The sequence below is a fragment of the Rhinoderma darwinii genome, chromosome 3 (assembly GCF_050947455.1).
Source record: "Rhinoderma darwinii isolate aRhiDar2 chromosome 3, aRhiDar2.hap1, whole genome shotgun sequence".
In the NCBI taxonomy this organism is placed as follows: Eukaryota; Metazoa; Chordata; class Amphibia; order Anura; family Rhinodermatidae; genus Rhinoderma; species Rhinoderma darwinii.
In genome coordinates, this window is record NC_134689.1 from 376,857,195 (window position 1) to 376,880,657 (window position 23,463).

A 23,463-nucleotide genomic window follows, 5' to 3' on the forward strand; every position below is an offset into this window, starting at 1 on the left:
AATTCAATGGGGAAAACCTGCAACAGAAAAGCAGCGATGCAAATACAATTAACATGCTGTGGATTAAAAACCCGCACTGCTGGTCAATTGTTTAAGGGTATGTTCACACGGCAGCGTCCGTAATGGCTGAAATTACGGGGATGTTTCCGCCGGAAAACATCCCCGTAATTTCAGCCGTAAAGGCATGTGCAGGCGCTTGAACGCCGCGTCCAATACGGACGTAATTGGCGCTGCTATTCATTGGAGTCAATGAATAACGGCTCCAATTACGGCCAAAGAAGTGACAGGTCACTTCTTTGACGCTGGCGTCAATTTACGCGCCGTCATTTGACAGCGGCGCGTAAAATACGCCTCGTGTGAACAGACAAACGTCTGCCCATTGCTTTCAATGGGCAGATGTTTGTCAACGCTACTGAGGCGCTATTTTCGGACGTAATTCGGGGCAAAAACGCCCGAATTACGTCCGTAATTAGTGCGTGTGAACATACCCTAAATCTCATCCACTCTCCTGCTACCGTATTATGCTGTGGATTTTCCGCAACAAAATCCGTTGCGGAAAATCCGCAGTATTTACGCTAAATTTGAACTTACCCATAATGTAAAAAATAAAATAGTCCAACTCCCCTGCATGCTATTACACATGCCCCAATGCTCTGTAAATGGTGTAAACGGCAGAAAAAAATGGCGTTGCAGCGTCCTCAATATAAAACACAGCAATATGGCGTTTTTGAAGCATGTGTCAGCTGGACGTTGTTACATAGACACAGGCAATGATTCATATCTATGATGTCTACGACTACTTTAATGGTGCATGTGACCTTCAACGACCCAGACCTTTTATGACCCATTCCCCCGCCATTTTTATTAACACTTTATTTGCACCTTGGACAAACGGAAACCATTGGCACCGGATCCGTCACCATTGAAATCAAGGGTGATGGAAACGGAAAGCTCAGACGGAACGTGAACCTAGCGCAGATGTGAACGAAGATAAACTTGAAACCATAAGAAGCAGCAGTGACCCATAGTAACAATAATGTAACAATAATGTAACAACAGTGTTCACCATAATGTAACAATAGCGTTCTGTTTGTACCAATGTTACAATAACACAAAACAATCTCACACAGCTAATAGAAAACACAATGCCCTGCCCCGATCTGCCTCCCATGCTACACATACAGTGCCAGCTCTGCCTAGAAAGATGCCAGACCCTCCCTCACATGATCCCCCTGCAGTGGGCTCATATAATGAGACATCTCTAGATAATAAGCTGCAGCCATGATGAATCACTGGATTATTACCAGCACAGGGAACTGCCTGCCACTTCCTCCATTGTCCATTCTGAATTACCTGTTAGCAAGGCAGAAAGACTCCTCCCTGTAGTGAGGTCACATAGCAAGAGAGGGGGGAAGGGAGGAGAGAGACAGCCAGCCAGTGCACCTGAGACAGCTGCAAGGAAGAGATCTCCAGAGCTGGATGCAGCTCTGCCCTGTGCCCCCCACATTCCTGCTCCCCTCCATGTGGTGCTGAAGGACAGCTCTCCAGCAGAACCCCACTGACCCCAGCAGAGGGGTGGGAGCACATAGACCAGGGGGGATTATCATCTAGGCTGTCTCATTGCCCTTGTGTTGTGTGCACTGCCTGCAGGATTCTCTGTGTGCCTGTTCCCCCATTCATATGCCCTCCCTCCCCTGATGGGTCTTCTGCACTAGCCCTGCCACCAACACAGGAGGACAAGGATGAAAAAAAGCTTTCTGGTGCCAGAGATTAAACCCTTGGATGTATATGATGTACAGCAGGCCAGGATCTCTGCCTCGCTCAGCTGGCTCATCGACAAATGCTATGGCAAAGGTAAGGGGGTAGCGAATCGGGAGCATCCTGGTAGACTGCATTCTGAAGTATAATACCCCATTATATTATATCACTGTATAAAGATCATATGAGGGTGGGAAACAGGGCCATGCTGCTTTATAACTACATATTTTGGACATTAGTACAATACCAAGTCATTATTATATAATACTGTCAACACATAAGGGTAGCAAGCAAGGGGCATCCTGGCATCCATAATATAAAATGTCATAATACACTACATAGACACAAAAGGACGGTGGGCATTGGCATCCTGGTGTGCTACTCCATATGCTTTATTATAATTAGTGTATGAGATAGAGAGAGAGAGATATATATATAATGTAGTCATGTATGCCTGCTCTTCCATCTCCCCTTTTCCTATGAGATGTATATCCATCATTACCTCCATGTTATCCCGCCAGTCTGAGATGTGGCCTAATCTACTCGGATTCCTGCATCATTCAAATCCCAAAGTCATTATACCTGTATTTCTAAATGATAAGGGATGATTCCCAATCCCAGTTAGTATCTGACCCTATAAAGGGGGAAAGTTCATGTCTGGAGACCCACCCAATAAACACATTCAGATACATCACTGCTGACTTAGTTATTGCTGCTTCATTAATAATGAGGGGAGGATCTGGTTAACTCACTGTCTGCACTTGCAGTTGGGATTTAATATGTATTTTATTATGTTGGTGGGCATATTAATATTTCGTATTTTTTGTATTCAATTCTTTATTTGGGGCCAAAAAATAAAGGGACTTTCTGTAGTGATATGTAATTATAATTTAATAGGATGATACAAAACTAAAAAGTTTTTATAATTTAAATCTGTAAAATGTAAATAGAATATATAATAAAAATAAGTAAAATATAAAATACAATATATTTTTTTTATAAATAATACAAAATATATTCAAAATAACGTTTTCCTCCCTAGACAGACCATACTGTAATACACGGGAGGCACATAACCGTAAAGCACTGTGTTCTCTATATGTCTTTTTTTTGTTATCCTGCTAAAGACCCAATAACAAATATACCTGCCTCTCACACCCAAACCATACACAAGGCCACATCTCTTTATAGGGGGTGGGGAGCGGTTTATGAGGGCCTCTCCTACCTTACAAAACCCCTTCAGGGTTGTTTGAAGAAGCTGCAGTTAAAATAATAAGATTTTAGTTTTTTAATCCACCCACCCACTAATTATTTCTATATCTTTTTTACAGCCCTGTCTTTTATATTCTGTTTTAAAATAAGGCTCTCCTATTGTTCATGTATTAGGGTGTGTCATAGTAATGGGGTCCTTGTTTTGTTGTGTTTTTGTGTTGATTTTTGACTGAACTCTGTTAAACGGGAATCGGTTAATTTTGATAAACGCATGTATTTGGTAAAGGATGGAAGCAGGGTGTGTATTTTTTTGACCATTGCTTTGAGAGTCATGGTGTTTATCTAAGGCCTCATGCACACGACCGTGTTTTTGCGTCCGCAATTCAACCGCAAATCCACGGGTAAATTGCGGACCCATTCATTTCTATGGGCCCATACACACTATCCGTGTTTTCACGGCTCTCCGCATGTCCGCACATCCGTGCCGCAGAAACTACGGACATGTCCTATTATGGGCCGCAAATGCGGTGCGGACATGCCAATAGAAGTCAATGGGCCCGTGGAAATTGCGGATACACCGCCGTGTGTCATCCGCAGTTTTGCGGATTTGCGGAAGTGTTGCTAGGCGACGACCGGGAATGAGTTCTGTCGTCATCATGTTTTACCTAGGCTTTTTATTTTTCATCCGCATTTTGCGGATTACATACGGATGAACTGCGGATGACATTTCACGGAACACGGTCCTGGAATTTGCGGACCAGAAAAACACTACGGTCGTGTGCATGAGGCCTAAGGCTGTGATCTATCTATCATATGTGTGTTTGTCAGTATAGTCTCCCCCTCTGACAGGACTAGAACACTAACTCATGACGAGCTTGACCTGCGGGCCGCAGCAGGTGTGATGTCACCTGTCACAGGTGACTCGGTCATTCCTGGAACGTTCCCTATATTACACCTGCTGACGCCGAATGACTCTGTGCCACGTACTGACATATGCGATTGTATGTGAAAATATCTGACGACATTCTAACTTGGACACATAATTCACGTCTGTTTCATACATTACTATATCGTACATGTTTGACAATGACCGTGCCAGTTTGAAATGTTAATTTAAAGAAAAATTTGTTTTGTGAGTTTAGACGTGATCTTAAAGTAACCACTAATCCTTTATAAGGCCCCGTACACATGCAGCAGATATTGTTGCAGAAAATCTGTCTGCTGCATCTGAGGCCCCATGCACGCGAACGTGCTTTTGCGGCCGCAATTCCCTCGAAAATCCACGGGAGAGTTGCGGCCCCATTCGTTCCTTTGCGGGCGGCTCCTGGGTGACACTCCGCGCCCGGCCGACCCGAAAATCACGGCCGTGCACATGGCTACGGTCGCGTGCATGAGGCCTAAATTAAGCTCTCAGAAATCCATACACCTGCTGCAGAAACCACCACATTCAGATGAACGGATTGTTTTTCAGTCGCAGAAATTTCTGCCGCATGTGCAGGGAGGTCATAAAAGTGCAGCAGGTAAAGTGTTAATATCAAATTTATTTAGAGGAGCACCCTAGGCAAATCTGTTTCAGGGCCTGAGAGGGTAGTGCATGACACACGGATATAAAGATGACCAAAGAGAGAATTTGTGTCGCGCTCCGCCCCCTTAGGCCCTGCACTAGGCGGAACACAATGTTTCTATTTTGTCTGCTTTGTTCCTTTAAATAATTCTGAAAGTTCTTAGACCTTGAGATATGGGAGGTAATGAAGTGACATTTTCAAGAAATCACATTGAAGAACATATCAGCCACTTCAATCCGAAGGAAGACTGACTCAAAACAGGGAACAATAGATCACATTGAACTACATAGTAAGCTAGACTTGGCTTGGTTTTCCTGTGGTAACATATCTCCATGTTTCAATTGTTACTTACAGGCTATATTTGATGGCATAAAATGTCACATGTTTGCGATGGTACACAATATTTAGCATTTATTTATGTATAAAAATCTCTATAATTTAATACAATTCATATAAATCTGCTATACCCATAGCAATGAAGGCTTGATCCCTGGAGGATTTAACGTGAGTGCAGGGAGTCCACATGTCCTGCATAGTGGAGGGCTTTCCATAGGATGGTGGTGTCTTTTCACCAGCTGGGCTGGCTGACTATTAAGTCGTCTTCACCACCAGGCCATGTCCCACTGGGGGAAGCTGGATCTTAGATCTTCTTTTCAGATGAGAAAATCACGTCCTGAAATCTCTGTGCGATATCAAGTATTTGTTGACACCCTTTACGTAGTCCAACGCAAACAAATTAGACTGTTTTTCCTTTGTGAACTTGGTGGGGTCCAGATCTCAGATATTGCTCCTTCTACTCTACAAAGCTAAGAAGGACTTCACTGTGTCATTAATAGGGTATTGGAAAAATATTATCGTTGACTTATCAACTAAGACCACCACCGACATCCTGAACAATCGATCATGTTATTGTTTCTTGTGGAGCACCTCTGCATTAATTTCTAAGAGAAATTATGGAAACCTGAAACCGCTTGTGGGGGGGGGGGGGTGTCATGTTTGTCTTACATTGTATAGACCTATATACACTCCACAGAGGCCCTGTCTATACGGTTCTGTACTGTAGTGAAATATTCAGTAGGGTAGTCAAACAGAAGTCTGCCCAAAGTGGAGAACCCTTTGAAATGTTTTTGTTTAAAAAATTCTTAAGATAATGTGGACACTGAGCAATCAGCTAAATCTGTGAGGAATCCCCACAGAAAGTGTTCAATTTGCCTGCAGCGCCACCACAGGGAAAATGAGACATTACACAGTTCCTATTGAAAACTGTGGGCTATTTTATGTAATGCAGGGACATGTCTGGTCCTGAACGAGAGACAGACAACCCCTTTAAGGTTGACTAGAATAACTTCTGACCATCCTTGAGTCTGTTCTTTCCCTTTTCTTATGAGAAATATGAAGGATCTTGTCATGGCAAGGGGATTTTGTAATATATACGAAGCCGCATTAGTGGGGTCAAAGATGGGACGGCGTCCGTAAGGCATCAGCTTGTCCTCAGATGCTCTATTCTATTCTGTCCTATAGAGATGTTATAAATCTATTCCTACAATATCATGTATTGGAAGTGGTCAATTATCATACCCTTACCCATAAACCAACTCATGCCCAAAACCTAAATCCTATTGTGACACTTGTCCTTAAGTAACGTAGATCCAATGGGCTCTATTGTTGCACTCCTTCTTTTCTATGGTGGCATAGATGTTATGTTACATGACACAGTGCTTAGTAGGCATGGCATCCTGAAAGCCCTGTGGGCAGATCTGTCGTGGAGTTGGCATCTTTTTCTCCTTTTGGGTACTATGAACTGGAATCAAATTGACCCTTGTTTGTCTGTGGTAGAGAAATTAGATTGTAAGTTCCAGTGATAGAAACAGATCTCTAATATTCAGATGGTAAATAAATATAATATACATGTGCCTCTGGGATCCTGGGGGAGAGATGGATAATGGACTGCGGTAGTCGTCATGTATTGTACGTATAGAGGCTGTCGTCACTGTTCACTGCGGTACACCCCCTGGTATTGTGTAGGCAGAGCCTGCGTAGCTATGTATATGATGAGGATGATGATGATGACTTACACTGGGGATATAGCCCAGCTTGCTGTATATGCTATTCCTATGGAGTCGTGGATATGCTCAGTGATACTCTGCCTCTCCCTCTTTTTCTTCCCCTTTGTTCTGTGTCCATGAATTAAACATTGCAGATTGAGGCTGATGTGCAAGCTGAACCCTCTGCGGGCCGAGCGCTGCCACCCCACTATTTATCTTCCTGAATGGCTATAGTATTTCTCCTTGCCTTTCACCTCCCTGTCACTGATACATAGGCAGGTGTACTGAACTGGAGACCGTTATGTTCCTTGACTAAATGTCAGCCGAAATGGACTAATGCGACCATTTTCACGATTTCACTATTTATTCTTTATGCAAATATACGTTTTCATCTTTTTCAAATTTTTTATGGCTGTAGCCAGTTATGACCAAAAGTTTATGGTATCGGATGTTATGTTTTGTTTTTTTTTTTCTTTTCTTACGATCACAATTTTTTTTTATTATTATTATATAGATGTATGTAAAGCTAATGACCAATGTCGATTGCACCCCTGACAGCAATTTCAAATCCGAAACGAAAGGATTTTATGTATTAAGAGGAATGGAGGGTGTGAGATGCTTTGTGTCTTGAGTTGAGGAAAAGTGGGAAATTATATGTATTAGAGTAAAAGGTAGAAAATTGGGCATCCGTTTAATAAGGTGCAGCAGAGTTGAGGGCCTCTTATGTGGGGCGATAATCCCCCAAGCAATTGTTAGATTGAACGACCGTTCCCAATCATTGTAAACGTGTGCAGCAATCGTTGTCCAGTGTAAATATTGATCAGCGATAATTTGCTGGATTGACGTTGATCGCATCTTTTATGCTGACTAAAAGGCTCAGTACACCTTTTGAAATCTTGTTTTATTTATATATATATATGTGTGTGTATGTGTGTGTATATATATATATATATATATATTATATCGCGTGTCTATCTGTGTGTTTGGTGCAACTTTCTAAATATCGGGCATCCATTGCACCAAACACACTGAGGAAAGACGAGCGATTTAATCGAACAATTACTGTAACGTATAAATGCAAGTCTTGAACATTAATCACTTGCTAATATCGGCGATCATTTAAAAAAAAACTACCCTCCTGTGTAAGAGGTCCCTTAGAGTTCCATTTAATAAGGGGACGCAGAGAGTTGAGGATTGATTGTATAAATTAGGGACAATTTGGGACCATTAGTGATAACTCTGTGTGTTATGAAGTTTCAGGGTGGGGGATAGGCATTCTTACGCCCTCTTCGCACGGAGTTCTTTGCAGGCAGAAAATTCCTGGAAAAATTAACTCCAGTTTTTTAGGCGTTTTTTGCCTTGTTTTTTTTTTGCCTTTTTCTTCAACAGGCAAAGGAAAAAAACTGAGCGGTTTTTGCCATAAAACTCGTCAAAAAAAACGCTGCGGCCGTTCGCGGGATATTTTTCCGTCATGTCGCTTCTTCCTTCGAGCCTTTTTTTCCGCTCGGGGGGAAAAAACTGCTCCTTCTCCCATTAAAATCAATTGGAGGCAATTTCTGCCGCGGTTTCCGCAGTAATTAAGTGTCAAAACTCAGTGTGAACAGGGGCTTAGTGTTTTGAGGTACAGAGGGTGGAGAGTTAGGGGACCTTAGTGTTGTGGTGATGAATTTAGGGTGGATAGTTAGGGATGCTTTGTGTTATGAACAACAGATGGTGGAGAGTTAAGGATCCTTTTTTATATTGGGGTCCATTTGTTTAGTGATTCTCTGTAAATGTTTCAGCGTAGAGTTAGGGACCCTTAGGCTGGGTTCACACACACTATTTACGGACGTAATTCGGGCGTTTTAACCTCGAATTACGTCTGAAAATACGGCTCCAATGTGCCGGCAAACATCTGCCCATTCATTTTAATGGGCTTTACGATGTACTGTGCCGTCGGTCATTTTTTTTTTTTTACGCGTTGCTGTCAAAAGACGGCGTGTAAAAAAGACGCCCGCGTCAAAGAAGTGCCCGTCACTTCTTGGGACGTAATTGGAGCCGTTTTCCATTGACTTCATAGAAAAACTGCTCCAATTACGTCCGTAATGGACGCAGCGAAAAACGCCTGGCGTATGGAACGTGTACATGTGAATATACCCTTAGTGTTATGAGCATAAGAAGGTATAGAGTTAATGAGCCTTAGGCCTCATTTAGACAGCCGTGTTTAGTCCGTGATATATATGGACCGTGTGTCAGCTGTATTTCCCAGACCGACCACAGTTCAGGGTTTTCAATCATATTTTTAGTACAGGACCGTATTCCCGCGTGGAGGCAGGAACTCCTAGCATATAGATAACTATGATTCTAGGGGCCCGGCTCCTTGAACTGTGGTCGGCTCGGAAAATACGACAAAAGGTCTGTATATCACGGACCAAATGCGGCCGTCTGAATGAGGTCTTAGTTTTATGAGCAACAGAGCGTGGAGAGTTAGAGCCCCTATATTTGGAGGATGTTAGTAATGCCTCTTTATTAGGACGAATATAATGTTTGATATCCTCCTGCATGATGAGCAGAGGAGGTTTGGGAAACTTGTGTGTAAGATAGATCCTGTGTGTAAGAAGGACTACTGTAGAGCATGCCTCACTTCCATATATGGACAGTGATGCCAGGGGGTTCTCCAGGGGCAGAATCCCCAGCCAGAGCGTTGCCAGGGATTCCGCTCAAGGAGGAGTACCTGACGTCGCTGTCCATATATGGACAATAACGTCAAGGTCTTCCCCCAAAACAGGGGTTCTCGGACAGAGAGCTTGTGTTGCTCTGGCCGGGGACTCCATAGTTAAATGCTGAAGCAGGGAGCTGACAGTTCTGAGGAAGCAGATACAATTGACACCGGGATATACCAGCAGGACGCCGCCTGGAATCCGGGACACTCCTGCTGAATCTGGGATGGTTCGGAGGTATGGTGGAGATCTAATGCGTACGGGTAGTTGCAGGACTGCGTGTAAGGAGTAGCATTGCCCAAATATCTCTGCATAAGAATAGATATGACTGTATAGTAACATGGAGGACCAAAGTCCTAGGAGAATGTGATTGTCCCGTCTACCATTGCCTCTGTACTAGGATAATAGAAGACTTCTCTGTATTTAGAAGAGCTTTATTCTCTACTACCTGTATATAAGGAGATGCTCAAGGCCCTGGACCCTGCGTACTAGCAGTCCTGGCCGTAATATTATATGAGGTTAATAGACGGTGAAATTATAGGAATAACAGAAGAATATAAGTGAATTCTCAGCATTCTGATAATAAACAGGACATTGTCAGAGAAGAGATACAAACTATCCAGTGTCCCCAGCATCAAGGCCGGCTCTGATATCAATGTGACCTACATAACCACAGAACTTGCTGAATTTCTTTGGTGTGAATGTGCAGAGATCTAGAGCGCTACATTATGTATCCTGATTACACCCCAGAAACCGCTGACTACAGCCCAGTGCTGTGTCCAGTCACCCTGCGCTCCCTCCCTGGGTATACGGAAGCAGAACAAACATCCAGGAATTTGCATGGACTTTGAATACAGAGCAAAGTGTTTGTTAAGCTCTGCAAGATGTGTGTGTGTGTGTGTGTGTGTGTGTGTGTATATATATATATAGCTTGAGAAAGGCCCCATGGAGTAGGGCTGAAACGTTGCATGTGGTGATTAAAGAGATCCGATTTTTTTTCACTGAATTGGAGTGCTGTCTTGTGTATTGGATTTCACTATATATATGTGTATATATATATATATATATATATATATATATATATATATTATATGCCACATCGTGTTACTGTGCGTGGCGGGTATTTGTACATTTATATGCATGCATTTATAATGTATATAAATACACACATGTACCATGTTGGTGTATGACAGGTATGTGTGTCATAATGTAGATGTACGCACGAGTTACATGTACACATGGTGAGTCATTTTTTTATGACTGGTATATGTGTATGCATTCATATTAGGCATGCTTGGATGTACACAAATCCATATATACACGTACTATGTTCTAGTACATAGAAGGTATATATGAATGCATACATAGATGTACACGTAGACACATACTTTGTTACAGTATATGGAGGGCTTCTGTATGTGCTTATATAATGTATGCATGCATAGATAACCTTGCGATAACTGTACGCACATACCGTGTTACAGTGAATAGCAGCTATAATATATGCAGATATAGATGTTCACATGAGAGATACATGTATGCACATACATTCTCCCATTCTTTGGTTGAACTTAATGGGCATATGTCTTTTTTCATACGTACTACGTGTTAGGGCTGATGCACACGTGCTCCGTGTGCATCATATAATGCCTCAATGAGACTTTTGCTTCTAGGGAAGAATACCCTTGTATTTCGGCAAGCGTTGTTTTTTTTTTTCGTTCTTTTATAAACCTGTGTAAAATCGGAAGCAAACAGAGGTATATAGAATGGGCTTTGACCATAGCAATTTACAAAGCTATGAAGTTCCACAGACACCCCCCCCCCCCTCTCCTCTTCTGTGTATGTTAGTGATTCTTCTGCATCTACTAGGATTATTACACAATAGATGGACTCCTATACTAAGATGAGAACATCCACTTGTATCCCGAGAAGCCAGAAATACAAAGCTTCTCTTTAACGGGTGTCCATTCATTCTGTGAAAGGATCAGTTTAGCCCTAAACCGCCATCTAACCGTATGGTAGCGCGGTACCTTTGCAATAAACATAGAACAAATAACTGGAAATAAACTTTTACTGGCCTATAGATCCACAATATTTTACCCTCCAAAATGTAATGTGTCTCTCTCCCTCTCTCTCCTGTTTAGTCATTTTTATAAACTAGTTTAGTTTATTGCTGCAGCCATAAGCGGAAAATTGGTAGATAAGACTCGGCCAGGAACAGACAAATGAAAGTTATGACACATCTGTATTCTCCTGCCTCTCAGGTATTTTACATAGACGTAAAAGAAGGTGACTTATTCATAGTTCACCACAACTATCTAACACGGTAGAAATACTTGGGCAGAGTATATTATAATTAGCTTACGTTGGCTTTGGCTGGATAACCGGTTCATGCAGCATTATTAAAAAAGTCACCTGCTAGATCACATGTGCCTGGTCTACTATAATATACAATTACAACATATCTAGAAAACTGGTGCCAGCCAAATTTCATCCTTCCATTGACCTTTCACATTCCACCACTGAAGGTCCTTATCCATAAACCATCAGGCCTATTGGCAACCCAAACAGTTTCCGTCATGGCATGTAGTCTAGGTAAAAAATTGTGGTGAGGTTTTCTTCATCTTCGAGCCTTTTGAAACCTGATCTGGGACATTGCATGATCAGTAATTCCAGTAATCAGTCATTTTAATAAAAGTGGGATTGGTTTGGGTAATAGAGAAAAATAGCTGTGGTGCACCTACATTACATGAATGAAGAAAGCAGAGGGGCTGTCATATTCCAGTCAACAAAAACAAGCCCAAATACAAAAGCTGCTCAAAATGGATTGTCTACCGTTCTGGAGGACTGAACGAGTATTACATGGTTGATCATTGATTTGAATGGGTACCATGTAATACTACATTTTCCCCTCCAGTGGCTGCTGTAGAAGAAATGTGCTGCGGGATGCAACTTCCACTGATCGCAGAAGGTTATGGCTTCTGGAACTGTAGTAGTTAATTGATCACTGAGACTTCTAGTTCCTACTTTGGACACTAAGCCCATGGTCCCTCTTTGCTCCCAATATGTTCTTCTTTTGGCGCTGATAAATCGATTTAGCGTTTTTACACTTACTTTAGTGTCTGCCTGGTTCCTGGACCTGCCTGAAAAAGTGGTTGGATCTTCCTCCTAATGATCCTCGAAGAGTATCGATCACCGATCGACTTTATTGAATGGGGAGCCTCTGCTCCTGTCCTAGATAAAACCTGGGTCTGGAGAATCTGACATCTGAAGTTCAGCACTATACACAAGTGACCTGGCAAGTTGTCAGTCGTTTGCATTATTGCATCTGAGCAGAAACCTATATGCAAGCACAGAGAAAAAGGGTCCACATCCTACAAGATTTTGTCATTTACATATAGCGCAAACAAAGTCCTGAGGTCCAACTAGATTTTATTTGCGCAAGGAACAGGTGCTCCTGAGCAATGGTATAACCAGTAACCATGGGGTCCTCCTGTTAAATGTGGATTTAACTTTAAGTGAACACTTAGCTATGTCTACTACCAGTAGTAAGTGGTTTGAAGAAATGGAAAGGTTATAACTATCATGGACTTCACCATTACTTGGCATTTGAGTGCTCTGCAGTCTACCGTCTACTGACTCCTCTCCTCTTCCTCCTGCACAGTCTCATCTCTCCATCATCTACAGAGATCACTAAATGCCTCTTATTGCTAAATCTGTTTTAATCAGTCGATGGATGTCTCCTCAGCTGCTACTCTGGTAGTTAAAGGGGTTGTCCAGAATTAGAAAAACATGGCTGCTTTAACCAAAAACACCACCACCCCAGTTCACATGGATGTGTGGTATTTCAGCTTAGCCTCATTCACTTCAATGGAACCAAGACCAGACACCACCCGTGGACATTTTTTTTATTTTTTTTTAGGAAGAAAGCAACCATGTATTTTTAATCCTGGACAACCCACATGCTTCTGAGTCTTTGTTACTAAATGACTTGATCCTCTGTGTCCAGTCCTATTGACCAAATAAAATCCTGGGGGGTAGGTGCTGGAGACAGCTGGCCATGCACATTACATCAACCTTGGTGGATCAGCCGACTAATCTAATGTTTATAGGGTGAGCAGATATTGGGGAAAACTATAAGATTTCAATACGCCTGGTTGGATTTTAACCTTTTCCCTGGGAAATGAGGACCACCAGTGGTATTGGGCAGCCACCTATACCCCCCCCCCCCTTCCAATGATAGAAGACATGTACTCACAGCCTAGCCACACTTGCATGTGTATGGGTCAGTCTGGGGATGGGATTATCCCTTTAAACATAATGGCTTTCTTATGTGTATGGCCAGCTTTAATGTCCCTATATAAGTCCATCTGTGACCTCTATTTTGCAGCACAGTCCTTACTAACATAATTACGTAAGTGGACAGGTCACTGCCTCCCATAGGAGCGTCTGTCGGAGTGAATCGTACCTCCGTTACATGTCATGGAGGCAATGAATGTTTAAGGGATAACAACCCTGCACAATAAGGACTCCTCAATGCAGACCATGAAAAGTTTATACGACTACAAGATGGTCTGCAAGTATGTGATTGTGCGATGATCTGCAGTGGGATTGATAGAGCAATTAGTAGAATCGTTGACCTGGAATAAATGTTTTCAGGAATGTTTCTCGAATAAGGTGGGGGGGGGGGGTGACCAAATGGTGACCTTTTTAACCAAGATACAAGTTGTCTCATTGCCCCATACAATCCCGACCTGTAGAAGCTGATTTCTTGGTTGTCAATTGAAATAATGTGAATTTCATCCCTCTTTTACGGTTGTGGTTTATCTCTCCTCTGTGTTCATAACAAACATGTCTGCACTTATCTTGCTTCTGGTGTTTTTGTGAGTAACTTTTTCCAAGCTCGGCAGTCCCTGTTCTCGCACTTGTCATTCTCATACTACGTCTGTATTTACTAAGTGGATATTTATAAAGCTAAAGCTGATAACAAATTGTCTGTCTTCACTTTTCGTTTTGACTACTTGCCCTTTGTCACCGTGCATATTATTATATATTTGAGTGATTTGATGTGAAAAACTGGTAATATTGGACTGATCATTAGCTATTTTTGAGGTGCTCAGTGCCTAGACCAGCACCGACTTTTTTTTATTCTGCAGATATAGTTTTCATTAATGGATCAATAGGCCGCATACAGTAAAATGCTGGCTCTGGAATTACTGCTAGTTTCCGCACATATTAACAGGATATTGCTTAATAGTCTAGATTTTTGGGCAAAATCGCAATATAAATGACAGACTTATCAGAACAGTACTAGAAACCTATTTCAAGGGTATTTGGAGATGCGACTGGGGATACAAGGGCAAGCTGTATTAAAAACTTAGAGGCTCTGTCACCACATTATAAGTGCCCTATCTCCTACATAATGTGATCGGCGCTGTAATGTAGATAACAGCAGTGGTTTTTATTTAGAAAACGATTATTTTTTATGGAGTTATGACCTATTTCCGCTTTATGCTAATGACTTTCTTAATGGACAACTGGGCGTGTTTTACTTTTTGACCAAGTGGGCGTTGTGGAGAGAAGTGCATGACGCTGACCAATCAGTGACCAATCAGCGTCATACACCTCTCTCCATTCATTTACACAGCACATAGTGATCTAGCTGGATCACTATGTGCAGTCACTTACTCACATATTAACGTTACTGAAGTGTCCTGACAGTGAATAGACATCACTACCAGTCAGGACGTGATGTCTTTTCAGAATCCTGACACTTTGGTAACGTTTGTGTGAGATTTACAGCACATCAAGCGTAATCTCATTTTAAATGACAGTTTACAGCGTAATCTCGCGAGTTTATGCTTGCCTTGCTGTAAATCTCACACACACGCACACACACATTACCGAAGTGTCAGGATTCTGAATAGACATCCCGTCCTGGCTGGTAGTGATGTCTATTCACTGTCAAGACACTTGAGTAACGTTAATGTGTGTGTATGTGGCTTCACATAGTGATCTAGTAAGATCACTATGTGCTGTGCAAATGAATGGAGAGAAGTGTATGACACACACTGGTCAGCGTCATACACTTCTCTCCACAACGCCCACTTAAATAAAACACGCCCAGTTGTCCATTAAGAAACTCATTCGCATAAAGCTAAAATAGGTCATAACCTAAAAAAAACACTGCTGTAATCTACATTACAGCGCCGATCACATAATGTACAAGATAGGCCACTTATAATGTGGTGACAGAGCCTCTTTAAGAGATCTAGCACTTTGCTGTTTTGTTTTTTTTATAAAACCAAAAAGTCTCCTGTAGATTTAATGTTATGTACTGCAGCATATATTTTTTAATTTTTTTTTATTTTTTTTAATTCCTCCAGTAACCGGGCTAACCATAGAGCCCACAGTACCAACCACAATACCTCTATGACAGCTGATGTGTTCCCAATGCCAGCAACAATGCCTCCAAAACGATGACCGTAAGGATGTCCCCAGTGCCAGCCACAGTGCCCCAGCCGCAAACTTTCTTGCTTCTGCTTTTCTGTAGAAAGTTATAGGTGCTAGGTAATTCGGAATTGCTTCGCTGATTCGTGACACTTGTAGGGTATGACAGACTTGCTGAAAGTGGCCTCACCGTGATCAGCTGCTCTCTCCATGTGGCCACTCATATTTACTGGAACAGTGGGCAAATTTGGCCATGTATGGCTATCTACTGGGTAAGGGTGTGCGTCTCATAGAGGCAGCCCATGCTACTGAAACCCCTGCAGATGGAGGGCCCAGCCCATGTTGTTTGCATGTCTTATTTTAATGGTGAAAACATATGCAGCGATTTATTTCCCCCCCCCCCCCGCCCCCCTCATCACAGGCCCTACAACATTAAAAAAACCGGGTGTAGGGAACTAACCCAAGGATAATGGAGAGGAGATTGGAAGCAAATAAGCAACAAGTCCTTTAGTCAGGGGCGTAACTTAATCTGGGCCCTGTTGCAAAATCTGTAGCAAGGCTCCCCACCTACCATCTACCATTTTTCTAATGTGTCCCTCTGTGGCAGAGGGGCTTTTGGACCCCCTTAGGCTCAAGGGCCTGGATGTGACTGCTACCTCTGCACCCCCTATAGCTATGTTCCTAAGTGTGGTGCCAGCACCACAGGGGGGGGGGCTTAATAATTCTTTGCCCCTCACATCTATGTACATCCCTGCTTTTGAGCACAATGTTCATATTGTGTGTGTGGAATTTTTCTTTTATTTTGTCATGTTTATAACATGTTAGAAAATGATGCAAAATGTGTTTACCTTGGCTTACCCTACACAGACACTAACAAACTGAATTATATAAATTAATCTCGCTATTGATGTGTCTGTGCTAGGGCCAATTAGACTGTCAGCTCTTCAGGGTGGGGAGTTGTATTGTTCTAGATCCAGCAGGTCTGGCAAGGAGGGTTTTGTTGTCAATCGTCACTTTTCTATATTAAACCGACTTCTGATTGGTTGACGGTGATATCATACAGGGTGTAGTTCTTAGAGGTGACAGCCGGGGAGTAGGGTGTGCTGTTTATTAATATTGCCAGAGGGCTATGTGTTTAATTAATTGTAATAACCAAAGGGCTTGTTAAATCTTGCTAGAAATAAAAAAAATAAAAAAAAAATGGGTGAACCAGAGCCCTTCAATTTCTTAGCAGTGAGAGCACTTGAGCCCAAAGGCTGGGTTTGTTGTTGGTATGTCTTCAACACTTTGGGCATGGCACTGTCATGGGCACAGATTTTTAAGCTTGAATGTATTATGTCATATGTGGTGAAATGTGTAGGACACAATATTTGCTCATCCACCACCACCGAATACTGTAGGGACCAATAGGAATGTGAAACCAGTCCTTTCCCTTAGTCTCTTCAGTCTTCAATTAAAGATTTCCCCAGAGGGGCTTCAAATTGAGATCTGAATTTTAGAAAAGCCAACAGAAGAGTCAAATAGAATTGACTGTATAGGGGATGAGATGGTGGTTTCCATAGATGACATCTTACTCAGTACATATTACATCTATACTTCAAGGGTCCATGTGTAGACGGCCTTTGCCAATCCCTATATCCCCAGTATTTATCATTTCCAGTACTTAGTCCACAGCATTTCAATTGTGACATACCAAGCTTCTACTGTCCTAGATAAAGATGCACCTATTGAGGCCTTGAAGAATAACCTACTGAGGCCTTCAAGATCAATATGCTAGTCAAAACATTCTTACACTTAGTAATGTTTCTATACTAAACTTTTACCCAATGTATATAGCCCATTTCATGCTGTAAACCAGAACCTAGCACGAAGTTCCTTGGCAAGGGTGATATGAGGCACCATGGTTACTTGTGTGGGATAGGACCCCACTAAATCAGATCATGAAAAGTGTATGATCGTTTTGATCTCCACTCTGTTCCGTGTCTTCCTTGTTTCTTTGGTCACCTAAACTACCAGTGATCTGCATTAAATTTTTCTATTCTCTCTTTCCATCATCCAAAGTTATCACTGCGTGGAATGGGCCTCCTTAGTTGCTATTCCTGCTACCCTGAAGTGACGCCCATTTTCCTTGGTGTCAAACGTAATGTGCAATGCCCATTCTCTTGTAGACCGTGTTATCTAGAAACTATGCTGTTGTGGACATTTGTAGCTGCACAAGGGCCAATTGTCTCCATTTTGGATGGTACCCCATAAGACCCCGTATCTGGCTGTCATGGTCTTTACTTCTTAGTTCTGTTTTACTCAAAAGCCAGTGGACGACAGAGTGGTTTGATCCCTTTCCACACATAAATGCATAGTGCTGGCAAACCGGTTGTACCTGCGTCGTCGGCAGCGGGTGTCACCTGTAATATACAGCTGACTTCTCACTGCAATGTCCGGGATAAAAAGCGGTTTAACTTAGCACATATATACATTATAGAGGTATTTGGGTATTAGAGCATATAAACAGGGGCCTTCCTAAGCAGACAATGGCTTTTTTATAACTTCCCAATAATTATAATGATAATATTCGCTGTATGTGTGAAAAATCTTTCACATTTGTGTAAATAATTGATCACGTTCAACAATCTTATCGTTCCACTTTGACCACTTTGCTCATAAAAACAAGGCAATGATCCTTCCAACCGTAAGGAACTTGTGGGCTCGACAATACAAATGTCACCTAGGCTTTCGAATCATTGACCTGTCCAAGTATTCCAAGGTCTTTATACATTTTGAAGTATTATACCTCCTGGCTTCTACTTGGCTGTACGGGGCTCACGCGCTGTAGTGTTGTGTATACACATTACAGGAGAACACCTGAATAATTAACTAAAGCAAACACAGAAGGAAGATATCCTAGTTAATAAGGAACCTATGGAAAGTCGGCAAAAGCTGTTGATAACCCAATACAGACGCTGACGGTGGGTGATGACTAAGGTATGGAACGTAATGTTACCCTAAGATGCCATAACAGCTAGTCACTGTTTTATTTCAACTAGATGGCATTTTTAGGTTTTCTCTGATTCCTTCTGTGAATTCAGAAACCTAATACCAGGTTTATTGTCTATGGACAAATAAGGCTGTGTATATCCTAAAGTTTTTTGTTTTTTAAAGAGTACTGTGTGAACAAGGCCTTAAACTGGCCATGTACATGCATTAGCTGTCAGCAGAACACTTGTTCAACTGGCAGCTTTTTAACACAACTCCACCATAAACCTGCCCACTTGGTGAGAGTGCGTGAAATCCGACCCATCCAGACCCCCACGGCAGTAGCTTCTATCCTGTGGGATCAAAGTATTTGACATGTTGAAAGCCAACATCCCCGATTCCTCTTTTCCCCAACTTCAGCCATGGGGGACAGCCAGGATACTCCCTTACACGCTAGATTGTTTGCCAATCCTGACGACTTTTATTTAATGGGTATGGCCAACTTTAGGATCTCAATATCCAAGCATGTTCTGTTCATGTAGAGTTGATCATTGACCTTAGATAATTGTAGCTTGACCTGGCCGTTTCTTGCAGGATTGTGAGACAATTGTTGTCGTCACCCCCCCCCCCCTCTTTACACTCTACTTGAGGGCACTTCTGGCCAGCCTTTTCTTAATGAAAGTAATAATCATCAACACCCCCTGGCAGGGATATAAACATGCATGCCCAGGTACTCCAAACATACATGTTTTTGGAATAAAAATTGTCTTGTGGTCAGATATTTTTCCCACCCATCTAGTCTATAAATAATTCAGAGACCATTATCAGGGCAATGCACTTGAGAGCACTCATAATGTTAATTATCCTGTGTATGTCATGATAATTTTTTGAATAAAAAATTATTGGTCTGCAATTTACCCCATGATTGACTGATTAAAAATGCCAATTTGGTGTAGTAGAGGCAGCTTGCATTTTCTACCATGGGAATGATTTTCCATTCCATCGTCTAAATGTAGAGATACATCTGACGTGCTTTCAAACTTTGGGCAAAATGGTCTTTGTATAAATGGACCTTTTTGGGACTTGTTAGTGTGTCCCCAAATAGGACATGTCTGGGTATGTATGAGCAGCTGTAATGTGAAATTGTGTGACTATATAGTGGGTTCAGAGGTTGCAGTTGCACCCAGGCTTCCACGTTAGCGGACACCAGTGCTATACATGACGCGTGATAGCTGGTCTAGGGGGGGGGGGGGGCTTATACAGACTTTGCATTGGAGCCCAGGAGCTTAAAGTTACACCTTTTAGTGATGTGTTGTTGGTTTTTTTTTTATGTTTCTGTGATGTGCAAATTGGGTCCAGCCCTACTGAGACAGGAACCCATGGAACTGAATATATTATCTGTATTTAATATGGTAATTCTGTGTTCGTAAAAGATTATAAATTTAACAATAATAAATTAGTCTGTTATTTGTCTTACACCTGCCACCGTAATTATTCAAGCCTGGAAAAATGATTGTATACCCTGTGCTGTAAGAACTTTTCTGACAACTTTTTGGATCCTTGTTATATGGACCATAATGCAACTGTTTTTGATTTGTACTCTGACGCTAGCCATAGGCATTAGAGAAAAGTTCTTATCGAATGTTTTTGGAGTGTGAGACAAAACCCACTTACCAATTATGGTTTTTGGATTATAAATTCTCTGCTACACTCCAAAAACAAATACAGGTTTATAGGTTCCTATAAAAAAAATTATTCGTGTGTATGCTTGAGAAATGGAAATTTGACCTTTTCTCTTATGGCTAAACTGCCCAGCATATATTTTAAAGGGATTGTCTACTAATGAGGTATTTGGAGCGAATAGAGGGGTAACTGGAGTAGAGACCTAAATAAATGAAGAACAGACTATTGAGTTCTGTAGACCTCTTGTAATATGACATCATTTCACTTGCAGCATCATTGCAGATACCAAGTCGTTTCTCCACCAATAACACTGATGGTAGGAGGCTCGAGTAATGGACCTCCCATGAGCAGTTAGTCACCGGGGGACACATCATCAGAAAAATGATTGTCCAAAGTTAACAAACCCTTTTAAGGTCTGAAGTTATGTGACGTCAATGGACTTGTTTTCATCGAGTGGGTATTCTGGTTGGCGTCTTGTCCATAGAAGAATGAAGAAGTGTTTTTGAGATGTTTATGAACCTTTTATATGCATCACCATAGCTCTAAATCGCAAGGTATCACAAAATACACATTGTGTGACTGGGAGCAACCAGCGCATCTGTAAACCACCTCTCCTGTGTGAACTTGTGATGTACAAACAGATAAGGGCGGGGGCAAAGCACTAAATATTTGGACAAGTTTTTGCGGTTCTTCAGCTTCGTGAGGTGGGAGGGCATATAATTATCCCAAACCAAGGTTTTAATGAAGGGTTATATTGTTATATAGTACAATTGCATTAATATTGCATTTTATGTATAACGTGTAGACATATTTATGTAGCACATAAATTATGACCTCTAAGCTTTTACTGTATGCATCAAAAGACGACATATTAGTGATGGGAGGTTTTCAGAAGAGCGTTCTTTATCCCATAACGCTAATCAGACATTGCCTTGATCATTTGTTCTAGCCATTACTCGGCCACAGTGAAAAGCAAGATCTTCTAGGCAGATCATGGCAAATTTTATCTGCTCCTACAGTGTAGTGCATTTGATAGGGGAGTAGAATGGGGCTAGAATGTCCCCCACTTAGGACACTCCTTTCATAAGCCAGAGGCAAGTGTGGGGAAATTGAGCACCTCTTAATATTTCCTAATAAATACTATTTGGGGAACCTCAAGGCAACTGTGTATGTTGTTTCCAGACTGTTCATACACATTGCTATTTAGGCAATTTCCTAATCCTTTCATAATGACCATGTTAACTCAATGAGAGGGCTCCCCTGCTTAGGAATCCCTCACCCCCATAACTAATAAGCCAAGAGTCACCAAAACATCCATTCATGCTAAGGGAGGCTGCTTCATTTTTTACCTTGCACCAGATGTTAACATCTATAAACCTTCATGGACCTAAGATTAACCATTAGACCAACAACTATATTCGTCAGCTAAGGTCTGGCATGTTATCTTTATTAAGCTAGGGAGACAAGTAGCCGCCAGAAAACCTGGTTCCACTCATCTTGGATAATACACCATTCGATTCCTGCTCCCCCCTACGTCGTGGCTGTTGTCACTTTCATCAGATTGTTGGTGAAGTTGGCGCAAACCGCCAACCAACCCTCTATTATGGTTTTGATCTGCTTTAGGCCATGTAATTGGCTGACCGCTATTGAGGGTAACAACTCTTTTGGGCAAATAGTCAATATGTTCTTATGGGCCGAACACCATCTTTTTGTTGAGGCTTGGATTACGTTATTCTTTATTTTGGGAGACTTTTAATCCTAATCCTCTCTAGCAATAATTGTCTTCTTCATTCATCAGCATTGTATTGGCTGACCCTGCCAACGGCCGACTGTGATCAATACTCTTCACAAAAAAATTTTATTGTAATATTTGCATCGCACTAACTCCTAAATTAAACCCAGTTATAAAAGTATATTGTACAGGGAATATCACTCTCGCCTGGTGACTGTCTTTTGACCATGAGTCAGCAATGTGATCGTTCATGAACTTTTACCTGTGATGTCTCCTAGAGGAAAGCAAGAATGTCACTTAAATAAAGTACAAATAACTTCCTTATCGATTGTATTCTACGGAACTTTTTTCCGTATTTGCCCGTTTATCAGCATTATTGCAATGACAAACAGAATTTCCATTTTTACCTCTTCGATCACATATTTGCATATCATAGACCTGTTTGTTGTATTTGTTTCTGTTTTGAACAAATGTACTATACTTCTGTTCAGTGACTTCTGATGTGCATTTTATGGGTTGGAAGTGGTAATGCATGTGCTGTACTATCCCAAATAAGGCACAGATCGAATTCATATTAGCCCACGTGTATATATATATAATTTTCTATATCACTCCTATTGAGAAATATGGGAGTTTATATAACAAAGCCAAAAAAATGCATCTTAAAAACACTGTGTGAACCTAGGCTTAGTTAGTACGACTGAAAAAAGACAAGTTCAAGTTCAACCAAGGGATGGGAAAAGGGAAGGGAAAAATTTCTACACATAGGAGCTAATATTTTTTTGTTCTAGGAAATTATCTAAGCCATCTACTGTCCCGGCTGTGACGGCTCCTGCGGTGACTATTCCATAGATTCACAGTTCTCACAGTAAAGAATGCTTGTCGCCTCTGCAGGTTGAACCTTTTTTTCTCCAGACGGAGGGAGCGCCCCCTTGTTTTTTGAGGGGGTTTTACATGGAACAGGATTTCACCATATTTTTTGTATGTGCCATTAATATATTTATATAAGTTAATCATGTCCCCCCTTAGTCGTCTTTTTTTCAAGGCTAAATAGGTTTAATTCTTTTAATCTTTCCTCATAACTTAGATTCTCCATGCCCCTAATTAGCTTCGTTGCTCTTCTTTTGTATTTTTTCTAACTCCAGGGAATCCTTTCTATGAACTGGAGCCCAGAACTGAACTGCATATTCTAGATGAGGCCTCACTAATGCTTTGTAAAGTGGTAACTTAAAAATCAACATCCGTTTTCATAGATGGTGTAGCAGAAATATCAAAAGTGCTGCAAAGGAAAAGTGGAGTAGTTGCCCATGGCAACCAATCAGATTCTACTTAGCATTTTCCAGACCCTT

General features: G+C 41.6%; 1 protein-coding gene across 3 annotated transcripts in view; it reads left to right on the plus strand.

The window, feature by feature from the left end:
• Positions 1-1,207: 1,207 nt before the first annotated feature.
• CAMSAP3 (calmodulin regulated spectrin associated protein family member 3) overlaps positions 1,208-23,463 on the plus strand; it is a 97,705-nt gene continuing 75,449 nt past the window's right edge. For all 3 annotated transcript variants that reach the window (XM_075858791.1, XM_075858792.1, XM_075858793.1), the window contains exon 1: positions 1,208-1,854. In XM_075858791.1, the coding sequence (XP_075714906.1) occupies positions 1,743-1,854 (112 nt within the window). In that variant the 5' untranslated portion in view covers positions 1,208-1,742. The remainder of the gene's footprint in view (positions 1,855-23,463) is intronic.